Source organism: Diabrotica virgifera, chromosome 1 (genome assembly GCF_917563875.1).
Source record: "Diabrotica virgifera virgifera chromosome 1, PGI_DIABVI_V3a".
NCBI classification, from domain to species: domain Eukaryota; kingdom Metazoa; phylum Arthropoda; class Insecta; order Coleoptera; family Chrysomelidae; genus Diabrotica; species Diabrotica virgifera.
Genome location: NC_065443.1, coordinates 284,843,860 through 284,864,835, shown reverse-complemented (window position 1 = coordinate 284,864,835; position 20,976 = coordinate 284,843,860). Strand labels below are relative to the sequence as shown.

General features: G+C 31.9%; 2 protein-coding genes across 3 annotated transcripts in view; one reads left to right on the top strand and one right to left on the bottom strand.

Moving 5' to 3' along the window:
- LOC114330456 (uncharacterized) overlaps nucleotides 1-9,169 on the top strand; it is a 30,675-nt gene extending 21,506 nt beyond the window's left edge. Inside the window, exons 3-4 of one of the 2 annotated variants that reach the window (XM_028279801.2) lie at nucleotides 2,133-2,302; nucleotides 8,222-9,169. In XM_028279801.2, the coding sequence (XP_028135602.1) occupies nucleotides 2,133-2,302; nucleotides 8,222-9,055 (1,004 nt within the window). In that variant the 3' untranslated portion in view covers nucleotides 9,056-9,169. Of the gene's footprint in view, nucleotides 1-2,117; nucleotides 2,303-8,221 lie in introns of both variants that reach the window. The other variant, XM_028279800.2, reaches the window with a different exon arrangement.
- Nucleotides 1-20,976, bottom strand: part of LOC114330466 (angiotensin-converting enzyme-like) — a 537,413-nt gene that overhangs the window by 204,793 nt on the left and 311,644 nt on the right. Inside the window, exon 33 of the mRNA XM_050663676.1 lies at nucleotides 18,797-18,895. Coding sequence (XP_050519633.1) covers nucleotides 18,797-18,895 — 99 coding nt within the window. The remainder of the gene's footprint in view (nucleotides 1-18,796; nucleotides 18,896-20,976) is intronic.

The window sequence follows — 20,976 nt, the reverse complement described above, 5'->3', positions numbered from 1 at the left end:
GGACTTCGCTTTCCAAATATTTTTCCTTACAGGATGGCTTGTAAAAGAGCATATCTGGATTTATTTCGCGTTTTTAATTTAAGAATACCTTATTTTCCTTCTTTTAATTTATTCCCAGTGGATTTTTACTGTAAAAGTATTTACTTTAAACTTCATGTAAATATATTTAATTGCTTATCCCTATTTTATTTTTTATACCGGGTGGTGAATTGGAAAACGGTACATAGGAAACTCAATGTAAAATTCTGAACTGTTGAACACCTGCTTCCCTAATTATTCTACATCAGAAGACATGAGAAACTATTTGTAGAGGATTGAAATCTTTATTGAAAACAATTGTTAAAATTGTTCTACGAATTAAACACATTCCAAAATTTTGTAAAATGTAATAAATTTTTTCAAAGTATTTGCCAAATTTAGGCCACACACAGTGCAAGACTGTATATAAGGTTGCGTTCGCTCACAATGAAATTATTATATTAATAACCACGGTTCTTAGACATTACTAAAGTAATGTCTAAGTAATAAAGTCTAATAACCGTGATTAAGAGGAAACAGTAGCGATCAACAGGTGGCGAAAACGCGTTCCAAGATTGCGGCTGTAATTTTAAATATTTTTTCGAGATATTTGGCACACGTATTCGTAATATAATAAAGAATGGCGGTACAGGGGCCAATTTGAAAAATATATTAATATGTGGAAATTACTCTGTAATTAAATATAGTATTAAAAAAACGAGCCTGTACCGCCATTAAGAAGAACAAAAAAAATACACTTTCTTCAAATAAACTTTTTTATCCGATGCCTAGATTGTGTGTCATTTTGGAACTACTAAAAATTTTTATTTCATTAGTAGTTCCAAAATGACACAAAATCTAGGCATCGGATAAAAAAGTTTATTTGAAGAAAGTGTATTTTTTTGTTCTTCTTAATGGCGGTACAGGCTCGTTTTTTTAATATTGTATTTAATTACAGAGTAATTTTCACATATTAATATATTTTTCAAATTGGGCTCTGTACCGCCATTCTTTATTATATTACGGATACCTGTGCCAAATATCTCGAAAAAATATTCAAAATTACAGCCGCAATCTTGGAACGCGTTTGGCTACCTGTTGATCGTTACTGTATCACCTTAATAACAATATTTTGAAATGTCAGTATTTTTATTTTATCGTTTATTGTTTAAAAAACAATGAAGTTGAAAAGATGGTCTCAGTTGAGGAGAAAGTAGTAATAATAAAGATGTTTTATTCAGTCAATAGTTTGCGTACTGTCAGAAATAGTAACGTGTGGGCTTACTTTTACGCACTTACTATAGCAAATGTATATTTTTCAAATTTTTGGAATGTGTTTAAATCGCAAAACAATTTTAACTTTAGTTTTTAACACAGATTTTAATCCTCTACAAATAGCTTCTCATGACCTTTGATGTAAAATAATTAGGGAAGCAGGAATTCAACAATTTAGAATTTTATATTGAGTTTCCTATGGCCCATTTTCCAATTCACCAGCCGGTATTATATGTTTTATTCATTTTAAACATATTGTTAAAATATTTATTTTAAGTTTTCTAGCATTGCTGTGGTCCGTGCAATACTTCTGCCAAACTCAGCCTTAATATTAATTGAATAGTTATAAAAAGCCATTATTGATGAATATATTAAAGTAAAATTTAGTAAAAAAAAGAATAAAAAGGAAAGAAAGAAGAAAAAAACAGTAAAAACAAGCAAATTGAACAAGAAGAAAAAACGACGGATCTCAGATAGGATCCGAACAGTCAAAAAGTACCTAAAAGGTTGAAACATACACAGTACGAAAATTAAGTATTTTTCGCAATTATTCAGAAACACAAGATTAAAAGATAAGAAGAAGAGATAATATTAGAGAAATATAAATAACACCAATACTAATAAACTGTATAATAATTGAATAGTCTACACATATTATGAAAAAGTATAATTTTTATTGAAAGAAGTTTTCGGAATAGAATACAACTTCCTAAGAAAAACGAATAATGGAAATACTCAAAAATTACTTTAAAATATACCAAAAATCATAATGGTTCATCTTGTATATATCTCTTAATATTTACTAATATCAGTCTGCTGTTCAGGTTCATTTTTTCTAGGTGGTTACGACCAAGGAGGACACCATGAACACCATGAGAAAACAGTCACGGTGGTCAAGAAAGTAGCAGTACCTTACCCTGTTACCAAGGAAGTACCATATCCTGTAGAAAAAACAGTCCATGTCCCCGTTAAGGTTCACGTTCCACAGCCATACCCAGTTGAGAAAAAGGTAAGGAAATATTTTTTATGAAAAAAGAAAAATTTGAAGAAAAACATTACCAATAATTGTCATGCTGTGCTATTTGGTACATACTAAAAACTTGTTGTGAGTTTAATGCATAATAATTTTGCAAATAGCAAACAGTCTTTCTACTCCTTCAAGTTTTTAATAATTTAAAATAATCAGATGAAGCAGATTTGTTGATCTTTACCTTAATAAATAGATGTGTTGTGGAATGTATACGTAGATTCCCCACGTCTATGCATTTATCGCCCTTTTTCCTTGCAAATTTTAGAAGGTTAGAGTGTATAAGTAAGAATTTGTTTCCGACTTATAGACTACTAAGGATCTGTGAAAAATCGTCTATTTTTGGATGTGAAAGGTGGCATTCGAATTTTTGCAGATAGAGTTAGGTGACACCTTCAGTAATAATAATTGACTTATGCTCCTTCTCAAATATGCCCGAAACATTAATAAAAAAATTAAAATATTTAAAAATTTCGAAAAACGTCGATTTTTTTCTGCTTTCTTTGCTTATAACTTTAAAACGATTCGTTTTGGAACAAAGTCGTAGAGAAATAAAATATAATTGAATTTGGTATGATATACCACTGGTCAAAAATGTCTTAACGTATTACCTTTTCTGCAATATAGCAATAAATACAAAATAAGGGGGCATAATACGCCTGTTGTTATTCAATTTTTTTAACCACTTTGGTGGCACTTAGAACCTGTAATTCACTTAGGAAATTTTTTGTAATATACTTAAACCGTGTATTAAATTTCATTAAAATCGACTTAATAGATTTTGAATAATACCTAACAATAAAACACTGAAAACGTTTGTTTTCTATACTTCCACAAAATTTATTATATCTAAGTGACTACAGCTGTTTCGGCGGAGTGCCTTTCTCAAGTAATATAGTTTACAATGTGTTTGCCTTTTTAATCTTCAACTGAAGAGGTTGAGGAGTGGGGAGCTGTTTGTCTCGAGTTGGTCATTCAGAATTATATCTGTATTTTTCAGTTTATTAATTTCCATAGATTCTAAAAAAGATAGCTTAAGGCCTTTATTTTGAATATGTAGAATTTGAAACTCTTCATTGAAAGAATGATTATGATCTAGAAGGTGAAGTGCGTATGTAGAAGTGTCTGTTTTTCTATTGTTGAATGCCCTTTTGTGTTCTGCTATCCGTTTGTCAAAAGTTCTGCCAGTTTGACCGATGTACGTTTTCGGACAGTCACCACAAGTTAGTTTGTACACACCACTCTGTAGTTGCTTTCTCTTTCGGCTTTTATTGTTCTTAATATATTTGCTTAAGTTGTTGTTAGTTCTGAAAGCTGGTGTTATTCCTTTCTTTTTTATGTATCTGGCTATTGTTGTTGTTATCTTGCCAGTATATGTGAGAGAGCAGAAGGTACTGGGTTCTTTCTGTGGTGGTGGATACACTAATTTCGGGGCTTTCTTATGGAGTTTTTGGTTTAAAATTTTGTTAACTGTTTGTTCGTTATAGCCGTTGTTTACTGCTATTTGTTTAATGATGTTTAGTTTAGTTCTATTTCGAAGTTATTTTTTGTCATGGGAATTTCTGTCAGTCTATGTATCATGCTATGGTAGGCTGCTAATTTGTGTTGTGTAGGATGGGATGATGAATTGTGTATAGTTGCGTCAGTATGGGTAGGTTTATGATATACGGAGAACTCATGTTTGTTGTGTAGTCTGGAAATCGTTACATCTAGAAAGTTTATAGAGTTATTCTGTTCTGTTTCTACTGTAAATTCAATATTATTATGAAGTGAATTAATATATGATAGAAATTGGTCAAGTTGTCTGTTAGTTCCTGTAAAGCATACTAGTATATCATCCACGTATCTCCACCAATATAAGAACTGTTTAAATACGGGATGTTTAGAAATTGTTGTTTCAAGTTGGTTCATAAATATATCTGACAGCAATGGGCTTAGAGGATTACCCATAATAAGTCCTGCACTGTTGTTTGTGTATATTTGATTATTGAATTCAAAATAGTCTTGATTTATGCAAATTTCAAGAAGGTGTAAAATTTCAGATGCAACGATCGGATTTGTACTATTATGGTCTAAAAGATTCTTAACTAAAACAAAAGTTTCTGTAGGAGGAACACTAGGAAAAAGATTTTTTACGTCAAATGAAATTAGTCTGGAGTTTTTGGGCAATTGAAAATGTTGTATTTTATTAACTAGTTCTAGTGTATTTTTTACGGTGAATTTAGGTGAAAATTTAGTGTATTCTGTAATAATATCTGACAGTTTTTTTGAAATTTTATATGACGGAGCTGTATAAAAAGAAACTACAGGTCTTATTGGGTGGTCAGGTTTGTGTAGTTTAATAAAAGAGTATAATTTAGGAGGTTGTGGGTTCATAATATTAAGGTATTTCTGTTCTGTTGGATTTAGTATTGATTTTGAATTTTCAATGGCTAGTTTAATTTGTTTTCGGTATTTTTCTGTGGGGTCTTTGTTTAGTTTTATACTGTTTTGGTTAGTAAACAGTTCTTATATTGGTGGAGATACGTGGATGATATACTAGTATGCTTTACAGGAACTAACAGACAACTTGACCAATTTCTATCATATATTAATTCACTTCATAATAATATTGAGTTTACAGTAGAAACAGAACAGAATAACTCTATAAACTTTCTAGATGTAACGATTTCCAGACTACACAACAAACATGAGTTCTCCGTATATCATAAACCTACCCATACTGACGCAACTATACACAATTCATCATCCCATCCTACACAACACAAATTAGCAGCCTACCATAGCATGATACATAGACTGACAGAAATTCCCATGACAAAAAATAACTTCGAAATAGAACTAAACATCATTAAACAAATAGCAGTAAACAACGGCTATAACGAACAAACAGTTAACAAAATTTTAAACCAAAAACTCCATAAGAAAGCCCTGAAATTAGTGTATCCACCACCACAGAAAGAACCCAGTACCTTCTGCTCTCTCACATATACTGGCAAGATAACAACAACAATAGCCAGATACATAAAAAAGAAAGGAATAACACCAGCTTTCAGAACTAACAACAAGTTAAGCAAATATATTAAGAACAATAAAAGCCGAAAGAGAAAGCAACTACAGAGTGGTGTGTACAAACTAACTTGTGGTGACTGTCCGAAAACGTACATCGGTCAAACTGGCAGAACTTTTGACAAACGGATAGCAGAACACAAAAGGGCATTCAACAATAGAAAAACAGACACTTCTACAGACGCACTTCACCTTCTAGATCATAATCATTCTTTCAATGAAGAGTTTCAAATTCTACATATTCAAAATAAAGGCCTTAAGCTATCTTTTTTAGAATCTATGGAAATTAATAAACTGAAAAATACAGATATAATTCTGAATGACCAACTCGAGACAAACAGCTCCCCACTCCTCAACCTCTTCAGTTGAAGATTAAAAAGGCAAACACATTGTAAACTATATTACTTGAGAAAGGCACTCCGCCGAAACAGCTGTAGTCACTTAGATATAATAAATTTTGTGGAAGTATAGAAAACAAACGTTTTCAGTGTTTTATTGTTAGATAAAATGAACTTCCATCAAGTAACGGTCGAATCCATCAATTATTTGCATAATACATTTGTAATCTAAATATTTTTAAAAAAGTTCAAATTTTTTAAAATCTTTCTGAACAAAAAGTAGACCATTTAGAAGTTGTCTAATTTTTTTACATATAAAGAGGTGATCTGCCTATCTAATACACTCTACAGAATTAAAATCGGATTATTTAAGGGGCCTCAGCAATGTTTTAAACTTATAAACAATTTTTTGGCTTATAAACAAATAGCATTGTTTAATAATAAAAAAATTAATTTTTAGCAATGCAAATAATTAAAACAGGTTTAATTTGACTTAAACTTTTAAATGCTGTCAGCAGAATTGCTATTTTATTTTTTAATCAAAAGTTATTCGCGTTCAAAAATTGCAATTTTTCGAATTTTTGAAAGTTCCACTGCGTTTATCTCGAAAACTATGCATCCTACGAAAAAACTTGTAAGAACATTTTTTGCTTAGAATTACCCAAGAAATACAAAAAAATGTATTATTTTGCGAAAAATCGATGTTATGTAATTCCTCAAGTTCTTTGTTTATAACAATCTTATCGACATCCGGATCAACTGTTACCCAAAAAAATCGTGTTCTACGGGTCAAAAAATACATAAAAATCTTGGGTAAGTCCATCTAAATAAAGGAGCCCGTAACACCCCCTCCTGACAACAGGACTTATTTGTTTATAAGCCAACAAATTGTTTTTCAATTCTGTAAAGTGCATTAGATAGGTGGAGTGCTTCTTTATATGTAAAAAAATTGACAAATCTTTGTATATTCTAGTTTTTGTTGTGCAAGATTTTAAAAATTTTTAATTTTTAAAAAAAGTTTAGATTGCAAAATTATTATTCAAAATCTAGTAGGTCAATTTTAATGAAATTTGGTGTACGATTTTAGCACATTACAAAAATTTTCTAAGCGAATTAGGAAGGTTCCAAGTGTAACCTAAGCGATGGAAAATCATTGAATAAGGACAGGCTTGATTTGCCCCCTTATTTTATATTTATTGCTATTTGCAGCTACGGTGATAAATTAAGACATTTTTAACCAATCGCATCTGATAGAAAATTTAATTATCTTTGTTTTATTCCTATACTACTTAGTTCCAGAATGAATCGTTTTAAAGTTACAAGCAAAAAAATTAGAAAAAAACGAAAATTTTGGAAATTTTTAAATATTTTATTTTTTATTAATGTTTCGGGCATATTTGAGAAGGAGCATAAATCAATTACTATTATTAACGAGATTATTTAGTATTACAAGAAATACTAAAAAGACTAGAGGCGATAGGAAGAAAGAAAGGGATATACATAAACGAAGAAAAGACTAAATATATGGAATGGACAAAACGAGAATACACACAAGGACAATACCTGACAATAAACACAGAGGCAAAAATATATAAATTCGAGGAAGTAGAGAGATTCCAATATCTAGGAGCGACATTCACTAGGAGACCAAATATAAAAGAAGAAATCCAAGCGAGAATTATGGCTGGTAATCGTTGTATCTTTGCTCTAAACAACTTATTGAGAAATAAGAACATATCTAGAGGGGCTAAGATAAGAATATACAAGACAGTGATAAGACCTATAGTCTTGTATGCCAGTGAAACATGGACGATGAACAAATCCGAGCAAGTCATGCTTAAAGTATGGGAAAGAAAAGTCCTAAGAAAAATATTTGGCGGAAAGATATGGAATGGAATGTGGATAAGAAGACCAAATGTGGAATTGGAGAGGATGTATGGTGAACCAAACATAGTAGGGATCGTAAAATCACAAAGACTGAGATGGTTGGGACATATCCAAAGGATGCCAAACACGAGACTTCCCAAAAAAATACTAACGGGAGGAATAGGAGGAAAGAAGAAGAAAGGTAGACCGAAAACCAGATGGAAGAAAGATGTTGAAAAAGACATAGAAGAACTGAAAATCACAAATTGGAAAAATAAAGCAGCAAATAGGAGAGATTGGAAAGGAATAGTAAACCAAGCCATGGGCCTTCTAGGCCTGGAGAGCTAAACTATATATATATAATATTATTAACGAAGTTAACACCTAACTTTATCCGCAAAAATCTGAATGCCACCTCTCACATCCACCTAAAAACAGATCCTTACTGGTCTATTAAGAAATCTAAAAATTTTTATTTTTAAATATTTATTTGTTTGAAAATGGAGTTTCTTGGGTTTCGCCTATCTTTCAAAACAATCAATTTAAAATCCCCTAGTTCCATTTTTTAAGTTTAACTTTGCCGATTGCTTGCGTAAGTTTACGAAATGATGATTATTTTCCATTTTAGGTACCCTATCCTGTGAAAGTTCCAGTGAAAGTGACAGTACCAATACACAAGCCTGTTCCTGTGGAGAGAACCGTACCCTATCCAGTGAAAGTCCATGTCGACAGACCCTACCCAGTCAAGGTTTTAGTACCACAACCCTACCCAGTCGAAAAGCACGTAGCAGTACCATACAAAGTCATAGTTCCTCAACCCTATCCAGTAGAAAAGGAAGTTCCATATCCAGTGAAGGTGCCAGTACATATTCCCAAGCCCTACCCAGTAGAAAAGATCGTACCATATCCAGTGAAAGTACATATTGACAGGCCTTACCCAGTACATGTACCCAAGCCAGTACCCGTTCCAGTAGAAAAGAAGATTCCATACCCAGTTTTCAAGCCCGTCCCAGTCCCAGTGAAAGTACCAGTAGAAAGGCCCATTCCATATCCAGTTGAGAAACCCCAACCTTACCCTGTTAAAGTACCAGTTCCAGCACCTTACCCAGTAGAAAAGAACATTCCTTATCCTGTTGAAAAACCAGTACCATACCCAGTCAAAATCCCCATCTTCAACCCAGTACCATATACCGTTATAAAGAAAGTACCACACATTGTTGAAAAACCAGTTCCAGTACCAGTAAAGGTTGCCATTCCAGTTCCAGTTAAAGAACACCATCACGAAGAAAGCAGTGGGGGACACGATTTTGGAGGTCAAGATTACGGTGGACAGGATTTTGGAGGACATGACATTGGAGGTGGACAAGATTTGGGAGGACATGATTTGGGAGGACACGATTTTGGAGGTGGAGATATCGGAGGGGGAGACCACGGAGATCTAGGAGGTCACGGTTACCATTAGTGATATAGTCTATTAGTTATAATTTTATTTTGTACTGTTTCTGTCAGTATTACTGTACGCTTCTTGTGATTTTTGTTATAAATTGTATATAAAGTTATATTTATGAAACAATAAGCCTTTATATTAGGTACTCTTATCATCAATGTCCATCTCCTTTCTCCAATTCCTAACTTCAATGGTTTCAACGTTTTTTATCTTCCGAGAATATGGGCAGCTTTAATTCCTTTTGTCTTCTTCCTCATTTTTAAGTTTCTAGCTAAAAATACCTAAGAAATTATTTTTTTAGTGTGTTTTTCTTCTTTAAACCCTTAATGGTTTATTCTATTCCCATATAAACGATTTTTTTTTTCATTATACTTGTCTCGACAAAATCCTTTTAACTTCATTGCCTGCTAACAAATATTCCTCGATTTTGCTCAGTTATGCGTTTTCATTAGTGAAGGTGTTTTGGGATACCCTAGAATGTAGAATGTAGAATGTAGAATGTAGAATGTAGAAAATGGGGCGGCCAATAGAGCCTGATACACTGCGACCTTCGTAGATCTATTGTGTTTCCCCTTTCTTTTAAAGCACTTCATGTAGCTTAGTCCTCTTAATGAGACTTAACAGCCTTGATAGTGGCCTTTTCATGTAGCCTGGTGCTTCCGGTTTTTCCTCACCGAGTTCTAGAAACCGCACTCGTGCGAGACCTTCACAATGACACAGAACATGTAGAGCGGTTTCCTCTTCTTCCAGACAGAACCGACAGGTGTTCTCTTCTGTCAGGTCTATGAGACTCAAGTGTCTATTGAGTCTACAGTGCCCAGTCAGCAGACCCACTATCATTCTGACAGTGCTTCGACTGCGCGAAAATAAGTCTGTTGTAAAGGCTATAGCGGGATAAGATGGTCAAAAATGCTCCCGCACCGATCAGCCCCGCTACTTATGTTTTCGATAAAGGATATAAAATTATGCCCTCATGCAAATTTTTAGCTTCTCAGAGGTCCTAAAACGTCTTAAATCGAGAAAAGAAGAATTTTTGGGTTTTATTTTTTTGTGAGGGCAATTTTACTTTAAAAAATCTGAAAAAATTCAAGACGTTGTATCTTTTGAATACAAAACAAGCTAATTTTTTTTAGATTTTTGTAATGAAAAATGAGCCCAGAAAAAATTATTGAAATTTTCAAAAAATTTTTAGGTTATGATAATATGATTTGGCCAACTTTCAAATAGTATTTTTTTGTGTACTTTTTGCCGTTCTTTTAAATAGAAGAGGTGAAATTTTTAATATCTGAGCAGAAAGAACGAAAAAATCGAAAAAACCGTTTTTGGCTGTCTCGTTTTGGCATCTCGGGACAGCCAATTTTAGGATTTAGGATCCTGACTACAACAACTGAAAAAAAACTAAAATTGTGAATTTTATCATAAAATTTGGTATGTGGGGTTATAATAATATTTGGAACAACTTTTCCAAATAACTTTTATCGATATCTGTAACGCGAAGCAAATCGAATCACATATCGAAAATTCACCCTGTTTGTAGTAGTAGGCCGCGTTTAAAATTTAAGTTTAGTTGACTATTTTAAAAATTGTGAACCATCAACCTGTATGACTGTGCAAAATTTCAAATATGTATATATTTTCATAGCCGAAACTTAGGGGTGTCTTCATCTTAAATGCGACACACTGTATCTTATCAATTCGATAATTTATTGCAACTAATATAGTCGTATTTTTTATAGATTCAAAATATACAATGAGAATACTGACTAATTCACTAATTTTATCATAAAAAGTTCAAATTAATTGCATTGAAATATTGAACCAATTAATGCGTATTAATATAATATTATAATTATTATTATAATATTTATATTAGAGTGAGATTTATGTATAAAAACCCTCAAGTATCTCGGAAACTACTTGCACGTTTTTCATAGGTTTTTGGTGGGTAGGGGTTTTCTAATGCAGCCGATATTACAGTGATAATTACATTGTTGTCAGATTTTCCGTTTTTCTGGAAATCTAATGAAATTTCTTATTTCAAATAGAACACATATTTTGCGTTTCAAAGTACATAAGATATACTGATTATTTTTTATGTTATATTCTCTATACCTAAATGCCATAGTTTCGGAGTTATTGCTACATTTATTAAAAAAAATTAAAGAAATTATAAAAATCAATTTTTTCGGCCCGTGTAGACATTATTTTACGTTCTTTGGATCATTGGGAACAAAAAAAGGTCTTTTGTAATTTTTCTCTAAAGTTAATCGTTTTCAAGTTATAAACAATTTAAAACTGAAAAAAATCGAATAATGACGATTTTCAAGGTTCAAAAAAAAATAAAAAAACATTATTTTTGAAACTGCGGAGTACCCAAAACCCTTCTTCCAGGGGCTCGCTATAAAATTTTTTGGCACGTTTTATTATAAAACATTGCTTTTTAAATGTTAATGAAATAAGGCTTTAGCTTGAACTTCTATACTTGGCAGTTTCAAAAATAATATTTTTGATTTGTGTTTTTTAACCTTGAAAATCGTAATTATTCGATTTCTTTTTAGTTTTAAATTATTTATAACTCGAAAACGATTAACTTTATAGAAAAATTACAAGAGAACTTTTTTGTTCCCAATGGTCCAAAGAACGTAAAATAATGTCTACGCAGGCCGAAAAGATTGATTTTTATAATTTGTTTAAAAAGTTTTTTTAAATAAATGTAGCAATAACTCCGAAATTATGGCCATTAGGTATAGGGAATATAACATGGAAAATAATCAGTATTTCTTAAGGACTTCAAAACGCAAAAAATATACAGGGTGTTCTATTTGAAATAAGAAAGTTAGAAAATAGGGAAATTAGATTTTCAGAAAAACGGAAGACCTGACAACAATGTAAGTATTACTATAATATCGGCCACATTAGAAAACCCCAACCCACCACAATCCATAAAAATCGTGCAAGCCATTTCCGAGATAATTGAGGGTTTCCATACATAAAACTCACTCAGTATATTATATTATTACACATAATTATATAAATATTATTTTTTATTAATACACATTAATAATTGGTTCAATACTTCAATGCAATCAATTTGAATTTTTTATGAAAAAATTAGTGAATTAGTCAGTACCTTGATTGTATATTTTGAATCTATAAATAATACGACTATATTAGTTGCAATAAATTATCAAATTGATAAGATACAGTGTGTCGCATTTAAGATGAAGACACCTCTATGTTTCGGCTATAAAAATATATACAGATTTGAAATTTTGCACAGTCATACTGGGTGATGGTTCACAATTTTTAAAATAGTCAACTGAACTTTAAATTTTAAACGCGGCCTACTAGTACAAACAGGGTGAATTTTCGATATGCGATTCGATTTGCTTCGCGTTACAGATATCGATAAAAGTTATTTGGAAAAGTTGTTCAAAATATTATTATAACCCCACATACCAAATTTTATGACAAAATTCACAATTTTTGGTTTTTTTTTCAGTTGTTGTAGTCAGGATCCTAAATCCTAAAATTGGCTGTCCCGAGATGCATCTCGAGACAGTCAATCATTACAAAAATCTGAAAAAAATTAGGTTGTTTTGTATTAAAAAGATACAAACTCTTGAATTTTTTCAGATTTTTTAAAGTAAAATTGAGCTCACAAAAAAATAAAACCTAAAAATTCTTCTTTTCTTGATTTAAGGCGTTTTAGGATCTCTGGGAAGCTAAAAATTTGCATGAGGGCATAATTTTATATCCTTTATCGAAAAAATAAGTAGCGGGGCTGATCGATGCGGGGGCATTTTTGACCATCTTATCCCGCTATAGCCTTTAGCCGAATGTCCTTTGATGAACTGTTTGGCCTGCCTCTGTCCTGGGGAGTTGTTCCACCATTCAAGAGACTTCTGTTGCGCCCATTTTTGTATAGCTGCTCTTTTTACCGTATTTGGGATACCCTAATACAACGATTTCATTATTCCCTTTATAATATTTATGTTCGGGTTTGAGTTGGAATTTAAATATCTGTTAGTGTGAGTTGTTTTGTGTATACTTTGCTTGCATATACTGTACCCTCTTTTGTGATTAACACATGCATAAGAGAAAGGAAGTGATAGTCATGAAAGAAGCAAACATTAAAAGAAAAAAATTAAAAAAACATCTCTCATCCTACTTAATGAAGAAACCTATGATAAGAATGTAATAAGCTCTGATTGTCAATACTAAAAGAAGAAGTCAGTAACAGAATATACCAACACACCTATGTATGTATAATACATATTTAACACACAATACATGAAGATATCGAATATCAACTAAAACTGGGAAAAAATAAAGGCTGACTTAATAGAACCTTCAAAAAAGTATCTACGCAAACCCAAAGAAAAGAAAAAAGATTGGATGACAGACGAAATACTAAACTTAATGAACAAAAGAAAAGCATATAAGGACAAAAATAAATCGTTATACCAGCAAACACAAAACGAAATACGGCGCCAAATTCGCATAGCAAAAGAAAATTGGTTAAAAGAAAAATGTGATGAAATAGAAACGCTACAACATAAACATGACAGCTTTAATGTACACAGGAAAATAAAAGAATTAACTAGAAAACCAGAATACAAACAAAATATACTAGTTGATGAAAAGGGAGACATAGTAATGGATACAGAAAACAAATTGTTGGCATGGACAAACTATATAGAACAGCTGTTTAACGACAACCGAGGCACAATAAATAACGAATATTTCGTTGAAGAGACTGGACCAGAAATAACAGAAAGTGAAGTAAAACACACCATTAAAGAACTGAAAACTGGGAAAGCTGTAGGACCGGACGAAATACCGACAGAAATATTGCAACTTATAGCCGACTGCGATCGATATACATGTAATTGTCGAATTATTTAATATCATATACAGAACAGGTATATTACCTAAAGAATGGCTTCTATCAACATTCGTGACTATACCAAAAAGAGAAACGGCAGACAATGTTGCGAACACCGTACCATCAGTTTAATGTGCCACATACTCAAAGTATTTCTTAAGATTATTCATCGTAGAATATACAAAAAGTTAGAACAAGACATTGGACAAACTCAGTTCGGATTTAGAAATGCTCAAGGAACCAGAGAAGCATTATTTGCAGTAAATGTGCTAATACAGAGATGTTTAGATGTAAACCAGGACATCATGTCTGTTTCCTAGATTATAACAAGGCATTCGATACGGTGAAACATAATCCGTTAATAAAACTACTGAGAACAAAGAACATCGACACAAGGAATATAAGAATAATAAATAATCTGTATTATGAACAAGAAGCTGTCATAAGAATAAATAATTCAAACACCAATAAAATAAAAATCAAAAGAGGCGTTAGACAAGGCTGTGTCTTGTCGCCATCACTGTTTAATGCATACTCCGAAGAAATATTCAAAAAAGCATTAGAAGATGAAGTAGCAGGCATAAAAATAAATTTCCTACCCATATGTGAAATTAGATACGCTGATGACTCAATACTAATAGCAGAAACTATTACAGATCTACAAAGAATTTTAAATAAGGTTATTGCAACAAGTGAAGAATTTGGTCTGTCACTAAACATAAAGAAAACGAAATTCATGGTTTTATCAAAGAAAAATATTAGAAACATCAATCTACACGTAAATAATAAGAAGATAGAACGAGTTCAGAATTATAACTATTTAGGGACGAACATTAGGGAAACAAACGATTGTACCAAAGAAATCCGAATTAGAATAGAAAAGGCTAGAAGTGCATTCACTAATTGAAACAAATATTGTGTAGTAGAGACCTCAGCCTAGATCTTAGAAAGCGAGTAATAAAACGTTATGTATTTTCTGTTCTTTTGTATGGTGGGGAGACATGGACTCTCAATAAACAATGCCTCAATAGATTGGAAGCATTTGAGATGTGGACGTATCAAATAATGCTGAGAATCTCCTGAACAGACAGAATAACCAATGAGGAAGTACTAAGGAGAATACAGAACAGCAGGGAGATACTGGATTCCTTCAAAATAAGAAAACTTCAATACTTGGGTCATATAACACGTGGTGACAGATATGAACTCCTAAAATTAATTATGCAGGGAAAGATTCAAGGAAGGCGCAGCATAGGTAGGAGAAAAATGTCCTGACTTAGAAATCTCAGAGAATGGTTTGGATGCAGCTCAACTAAACTCTTTCTGGCTGTAGTGTCGAAAGTGAGAATAGCAATAATGATTGCCAACCTTCGTCGCGGAGATGGCACGTAAAGAAGACATAAAAATATAACACATAATACATAACCCACATAATGATTAACACACAAAATAATCAGAATTTGACATCATCCTGAGGATACAAATCTACCCTCAGAATTTTCAACTAAAAAACTATTTTTTGACTACAAGATCGATGCCATAAGTCAACCATCAATAATTTAAAAATATAATTACCAAACAACTTTTAATTTTATTAAGCACTAACAGATTATATATACAGGGTGGTGAATCGTAAAGCGGGCCATAGGAAACTTAATGTAAAATTCTAAACTGTTAAATTCCTGCTTCCCTAAGTATTTTACATCAAAAGTCATGGGGAGTTAGTTGTAGAGGATTAAAATCTGTATTAAAAATCAAAGTTAAAAATGTTCTATGATTTAAACACATTCTAAAATTTTGAAAAATATTATTTTTGATACATTTGCCACAGTAGGTATGTGTGTAAAATTTAGGCCCACGTTACTATTTAACTAACAGTGCTCAAACTATTGATTGAATAAAACATCTTTATTATTAATAATTTCTCCTCAAGTGAGGGTATCTTATCAACTTTATTATTTTTTAAACAATAAACAATAAAATAAAAATTTTGACAGTTGTTTTTAATACAAATTTCATTCCTAAAAAACTCTATAAGTAACGTCTGTTGATGTAAAATAATTAGGGAAGCAGGAATTCAACAGTTTAGAATTTTACATTGAATTTCCTATGTCCCGTTTTCCAATTCACCACCCGGTATAAGTATATCAGCATACATTTTTGTAATTTTAAGTAGGTATTTAAGAAACATAGTATTGCCATATACTTTTCTTGAATAGTCAGAATAATTTAAGCTTTCGACTAAATATAGTATTTAGAAAAAAAACTCTTCTGGATAATGATATCTACTTAAATTACATGAATGCAAAGAAGAATTTCCCAAACACGTTAAGCGTAATGACTGTCCCTAGGGACCGATGTAGGAAGTTCCCCATACGCCATGGTTGACCCTCGGTGCCGCGCAATTCATCAACGACTATTCCTTATCGGTAGAGAGTCTACGAGAAGTTTAAGGTAAATTGAAGATGGAATTACAAAAAAAAATATGTATGTCTTTGTACTCACCTTATCGATACATTTTTGGCAAAGTAACGTAAGTGACATTTTTGGCGAAAATAATGTTTTTCCATTAAACTAACGCTATTAGTGTTTAGAAGGTACTGTCAAAGTGTAGTAAGCCTAGAACTGCTTTAAACCTTTTTTTTTACTATTTTAAAAACGTATGTCCAGAATTTTTTTAATCATACCCGCAAAAGAAACGTAACTTTAGCACTATTTCCATAATAATAACGTAAGCAAACGTCGTTTACCGCCATAATAACGTAAGTACCGGTCGGTTTCTGTTACTTACGTCAGATTTTCGCAGTCATTGTTTGGCTTACGACAGTGACAGATTCATGCTACAATCAACTAAATGATTGATTTTAGGTAAGTTATAACGAAAAACATGTTTTTGTAGTTATATTTCAAAAAACTCGAAAACCTTAACCAACATTATGAACCTGTAAAACTCCTTTTCATATTTAATTTTGTTTATTTATTACAAATTATTTTGACATAGCCTAAGAAAAAATTTGGTTGAATTGTTTGTTAAAAAATGTTTGTAAATTTTGATATGAAAATGTAAAATGTTTGTGAAAAAATAACTTAAAAATTATAAAATTATCAATTTCAACTCTTGTATCAAGAAAACGGTTAGAAATAAAGAAATATTGCTTGCATGTTTCTATTCTGATTTGAATAGAATAGTGCAGTCACTGAAGCTTTCACCTTAGATTTCGCTGAACCTTCATCGATTTTCATGAAAATTGGTGAGTAATTAGAAGACACCTCAAGGAATAAAGGTGACAGGATGCAAACTTGCGCTTTTATCCTGGGGGTGGACCCCTTCTCGGGGGTAAAAATTATTTTATTAAAAACAATACCATAAGTCAGAGGGACAAATTCTAAGCCAAATTTGATATATAACGTTATTAAAATAAATTTGCTTTTTGAGTTATTAAATATCAAAAATTTTATTTTTTCATAAAAAAATGCTCATTTTAAAGTTATTTTTCACGTGTAACTCAAAAACTATAAGCTTTTACAAAATAGTTATTATTGACGAAATTATCAATCGTTAGTATTGACGAAATCAAGATAATAAAAAAAAATAAATACACCCCTTACTTAAAGAACTAAACTAATGTTAATTCAAAGTGAGTGATGGGTAATTGAGTGTATATTATTTTCGACGAATACTCAAATCTAAGTATTCAAGCTTAAATAACGGGAAAACGATGCACTTTATCAAATATACCTGTTAAGCACTTGTCAAGGTACTTCAGAATATCTATCAAATGAGCTGGAGAAGAAGTTAATAGCTTCAAAATTAAGCAAGTTATGATGAAAATAAGAGAACTCTTTCGAATTTTTTAGGAAAAAGTGAAAAATAAAACATCCCATTTTCACAAAAATTAAAAATGTATAGTAATCCTTACAAGAATTTCTTTATATTAGTATAATTAATTATTCCAACAAATTTAGAATGCATATTTTTGAAAATAAAAAGTGTAATTTAAAAAAATCAGATTTTTAAAATAATTAAAAATTTTGATAATAACTCTAAAAATACTCAATATACGTAAACAATGATATATAACTAAATTTTAGTTTTTTCCGTGTCAAATATTTTACCTTTTTTACTTAATTAATTGTTGTAACGTTATTTTGTGTTTCTTATAATAAACGATTGTTTGTAATTCTTTCCAAATTACTTTGAGTGCTACAATTTCCCGCCAAAGTAACGTATGTGTGTGCTTACGTTACATTTTTTATCAAGACTCAAGGTTTTAGAACCCGTAAAATAACTTAAGTATCAATTAACCGCTAAAACTATACAAAAACTTTAAAAAATATTGTTCTTTATTAAACTGTAGACCTCAAAAAATACCCTGGTAAATTTTGTATAATTTAAATAATCTTAACCAGGTTAAATTAAAAACATGGTTTTTCTACAAAAACGTTTTTGGTGACTTACATTACTATGCCAAAAAGGTATCGTTATAATGCCCAAAAAATTACGGGATCTGGATTTCAATGCATATTTTTTTATAATTCTCGTATCAAAGTTGCGCGTGAAGTTAGGCGTATTAATGACAGTTGAGCGATTTGGGTCGACCCATTGGCCCTAGGGATCTCCATGCTGCGTAATGATGAAACTGTTACTTGGCCTGGGGGGCATTTTTTTCATTATAGTGTGTGGCGCTTAACGTGTTAAAGCCAATAAAAAATAGAAAGGTTGCAGTAGGTACCTACTTATTTCACAACCACTGCTTTAGCTTTATCTGATACACATTTCCGTTAATTGGTGTATCAACAAACCATAATTGGCAATATACCCTTTATGAAATCATAAACATTATCATTCATACCAAAGAAACACTTACCTTAAATATGGAATATTGGCAGGAATATGATACTTGGACCCTGGATCAAAGTCGATTTCGGACCTCAGTACTGGTGGTTTTATACCTTGGTATCTCTCACTAAAAACAACATACATGTTATATAACTAACGTAGGGGTAATAAGCAGTTTGATTTTTTCTCTTATAATTTAGCATTTGTACCTAGTAAAATGCTTATTTTGCAAAAATAATGTTTGGCTTATTTGGTACTACTTAGTTTAATAAACTCGTTAAAAACTTTTCTTCGGTTAAGATACAATCTCAGTACAACCGATCAAATTTTTATGTTGAAACAAATCCTAATCAGTAAAAGATGGTTTTGCTTGTTTTTGATTCAGAGGGATGCACACTTGCTGGAGAGCTGTTTCCACCATTTCAGGCTTTTTTAACAGCGCTAGCGTGCACTCCTCTGAATCGAAAAACAGCTATAGAACAGAATAGAATAGAAATATGCTTTATTGTCATGAAAAATTGTACAATTTTATCGACAAAGCTTATAAAAAGTCAAGACAACAAAACAATAACAATCCAATTTACTAAAATTACATAAATCGTCAATATATTTACAATAATAACAATAATAATGAAGTTAAACAGAAGTAGTCATTTGCAAAATTTAAGTAAATTGCAAATGCATAGTCTACCTAGTCATTAATAAGTTTAAAAGTTAAGCTGCTGCATATGACACCCAAATATAGACAAAAAAAATGGTAATAAAAATACTACTTGTGCAAAGGGTACTGTAATTTCTTAGTTATTGATTAAGAAAATCTTCTATTGAATAATATGGTCTTTCAGATAGGTAGGCTTTTGTCAGTTTACGGAATTTGGGGAAAGATGCTGCAGATTTAAGTTGTAGAGGGAGATGGTTGTAAAGTTTTTTTGCGGAATATAATATAGATTTTATAGCTCAACCATCAATTTAAGGGGAATTTGAAAGATCATTCAAATTACCATTGGGACACGATCCAGCGACATCTCTTAACAAATTGAAGAGTCTCAGATGCAGACTTCACCATTAAAATGGTAAATAGTTATTTTAATCTGAGACTTTTCGTGTTGAAAGTTCTTTCTGGTACATCCTTAATCTGCGACTTTAACAAGTCCCAATGGCGCGTCCCAATGGGAATTTGAATGATCTTTTAAATTCCCCTTAAATTGATGCTTGAGCTATTTTTCGATTCAGAGGAGTGCACGCTAGCGCTGTTGAAAAACCTGAAACGGTGGAAACAGCTGTCCAGCGATTGTGCATCCCTCTGAATCAAAAACAAGCAAAACCATCTTTTACTTTTCTATCTTTACCCAGATTTGAGTACTAGAAAGTTCCTCTTCTGTCCTTTTCCGAGACGAATGAAAACGGAATGTGATTGAAAGGAATCCTTTTTGTTTTCTATATTCGTCGTCTGCGGTCTTATAAATTGTTAAAGTCGCAGATTAAGGATGTACCAGAAAGAACTTTCAACACGAAAAGTCTCAGATTTAAATAACTATTTACCATTTTAATGGTGAATTCTGCATCTGAGACTCTTCAATTTGTTAAGAGATATCGCTGGATGGCGTCCCAATGGGAATTTGAATGATCTTTCAAATTCCCCTTAAATTGATGGTAGAGCTGTTTTTCGATTCAGAGGAGTGCACGCTAGCGCTGTTGAAAAAGCCTGAAACGGTGGAAACAGCTGTCCAGCGATTGTGCATCCCTCTGAATCAAAAACAAGCAAAACCATCTTTTACTTTTCTATATTTACCCAGATTTGAGTACTAGAAAGTTCCTCTTCTGTCCTTTTCCGAGACGAATGGAAACGGAATGTGATTGCAACGAATCCTTTTTGTTTTCTATATTCGTAGTCTGCGGTCTTATAAATTTTTAAAAATCGCAGATTAAGGATGTACCAGAAAGAATTTTCAACACAAAAAGTCTCAGATTTAAATAACTACATATTTACCATTTTAATGGTGAATTCTGCATCTGAGACTCTTCAATTTGTTAAGAGATGTCGCTGGATGGCGTCCCAATGGGAATTTGAATGATTTTTCAAATTCCCCTTAAATTGATGGTTGAGCTGTTTTTCGATTCAGAGGAGTGTACGCTAGCGCTGTTGAAAAAGCATGAAACGGTGGAAACAGCTGTTCAGCGATTGTACATCCCTTTGAATCAAAAACA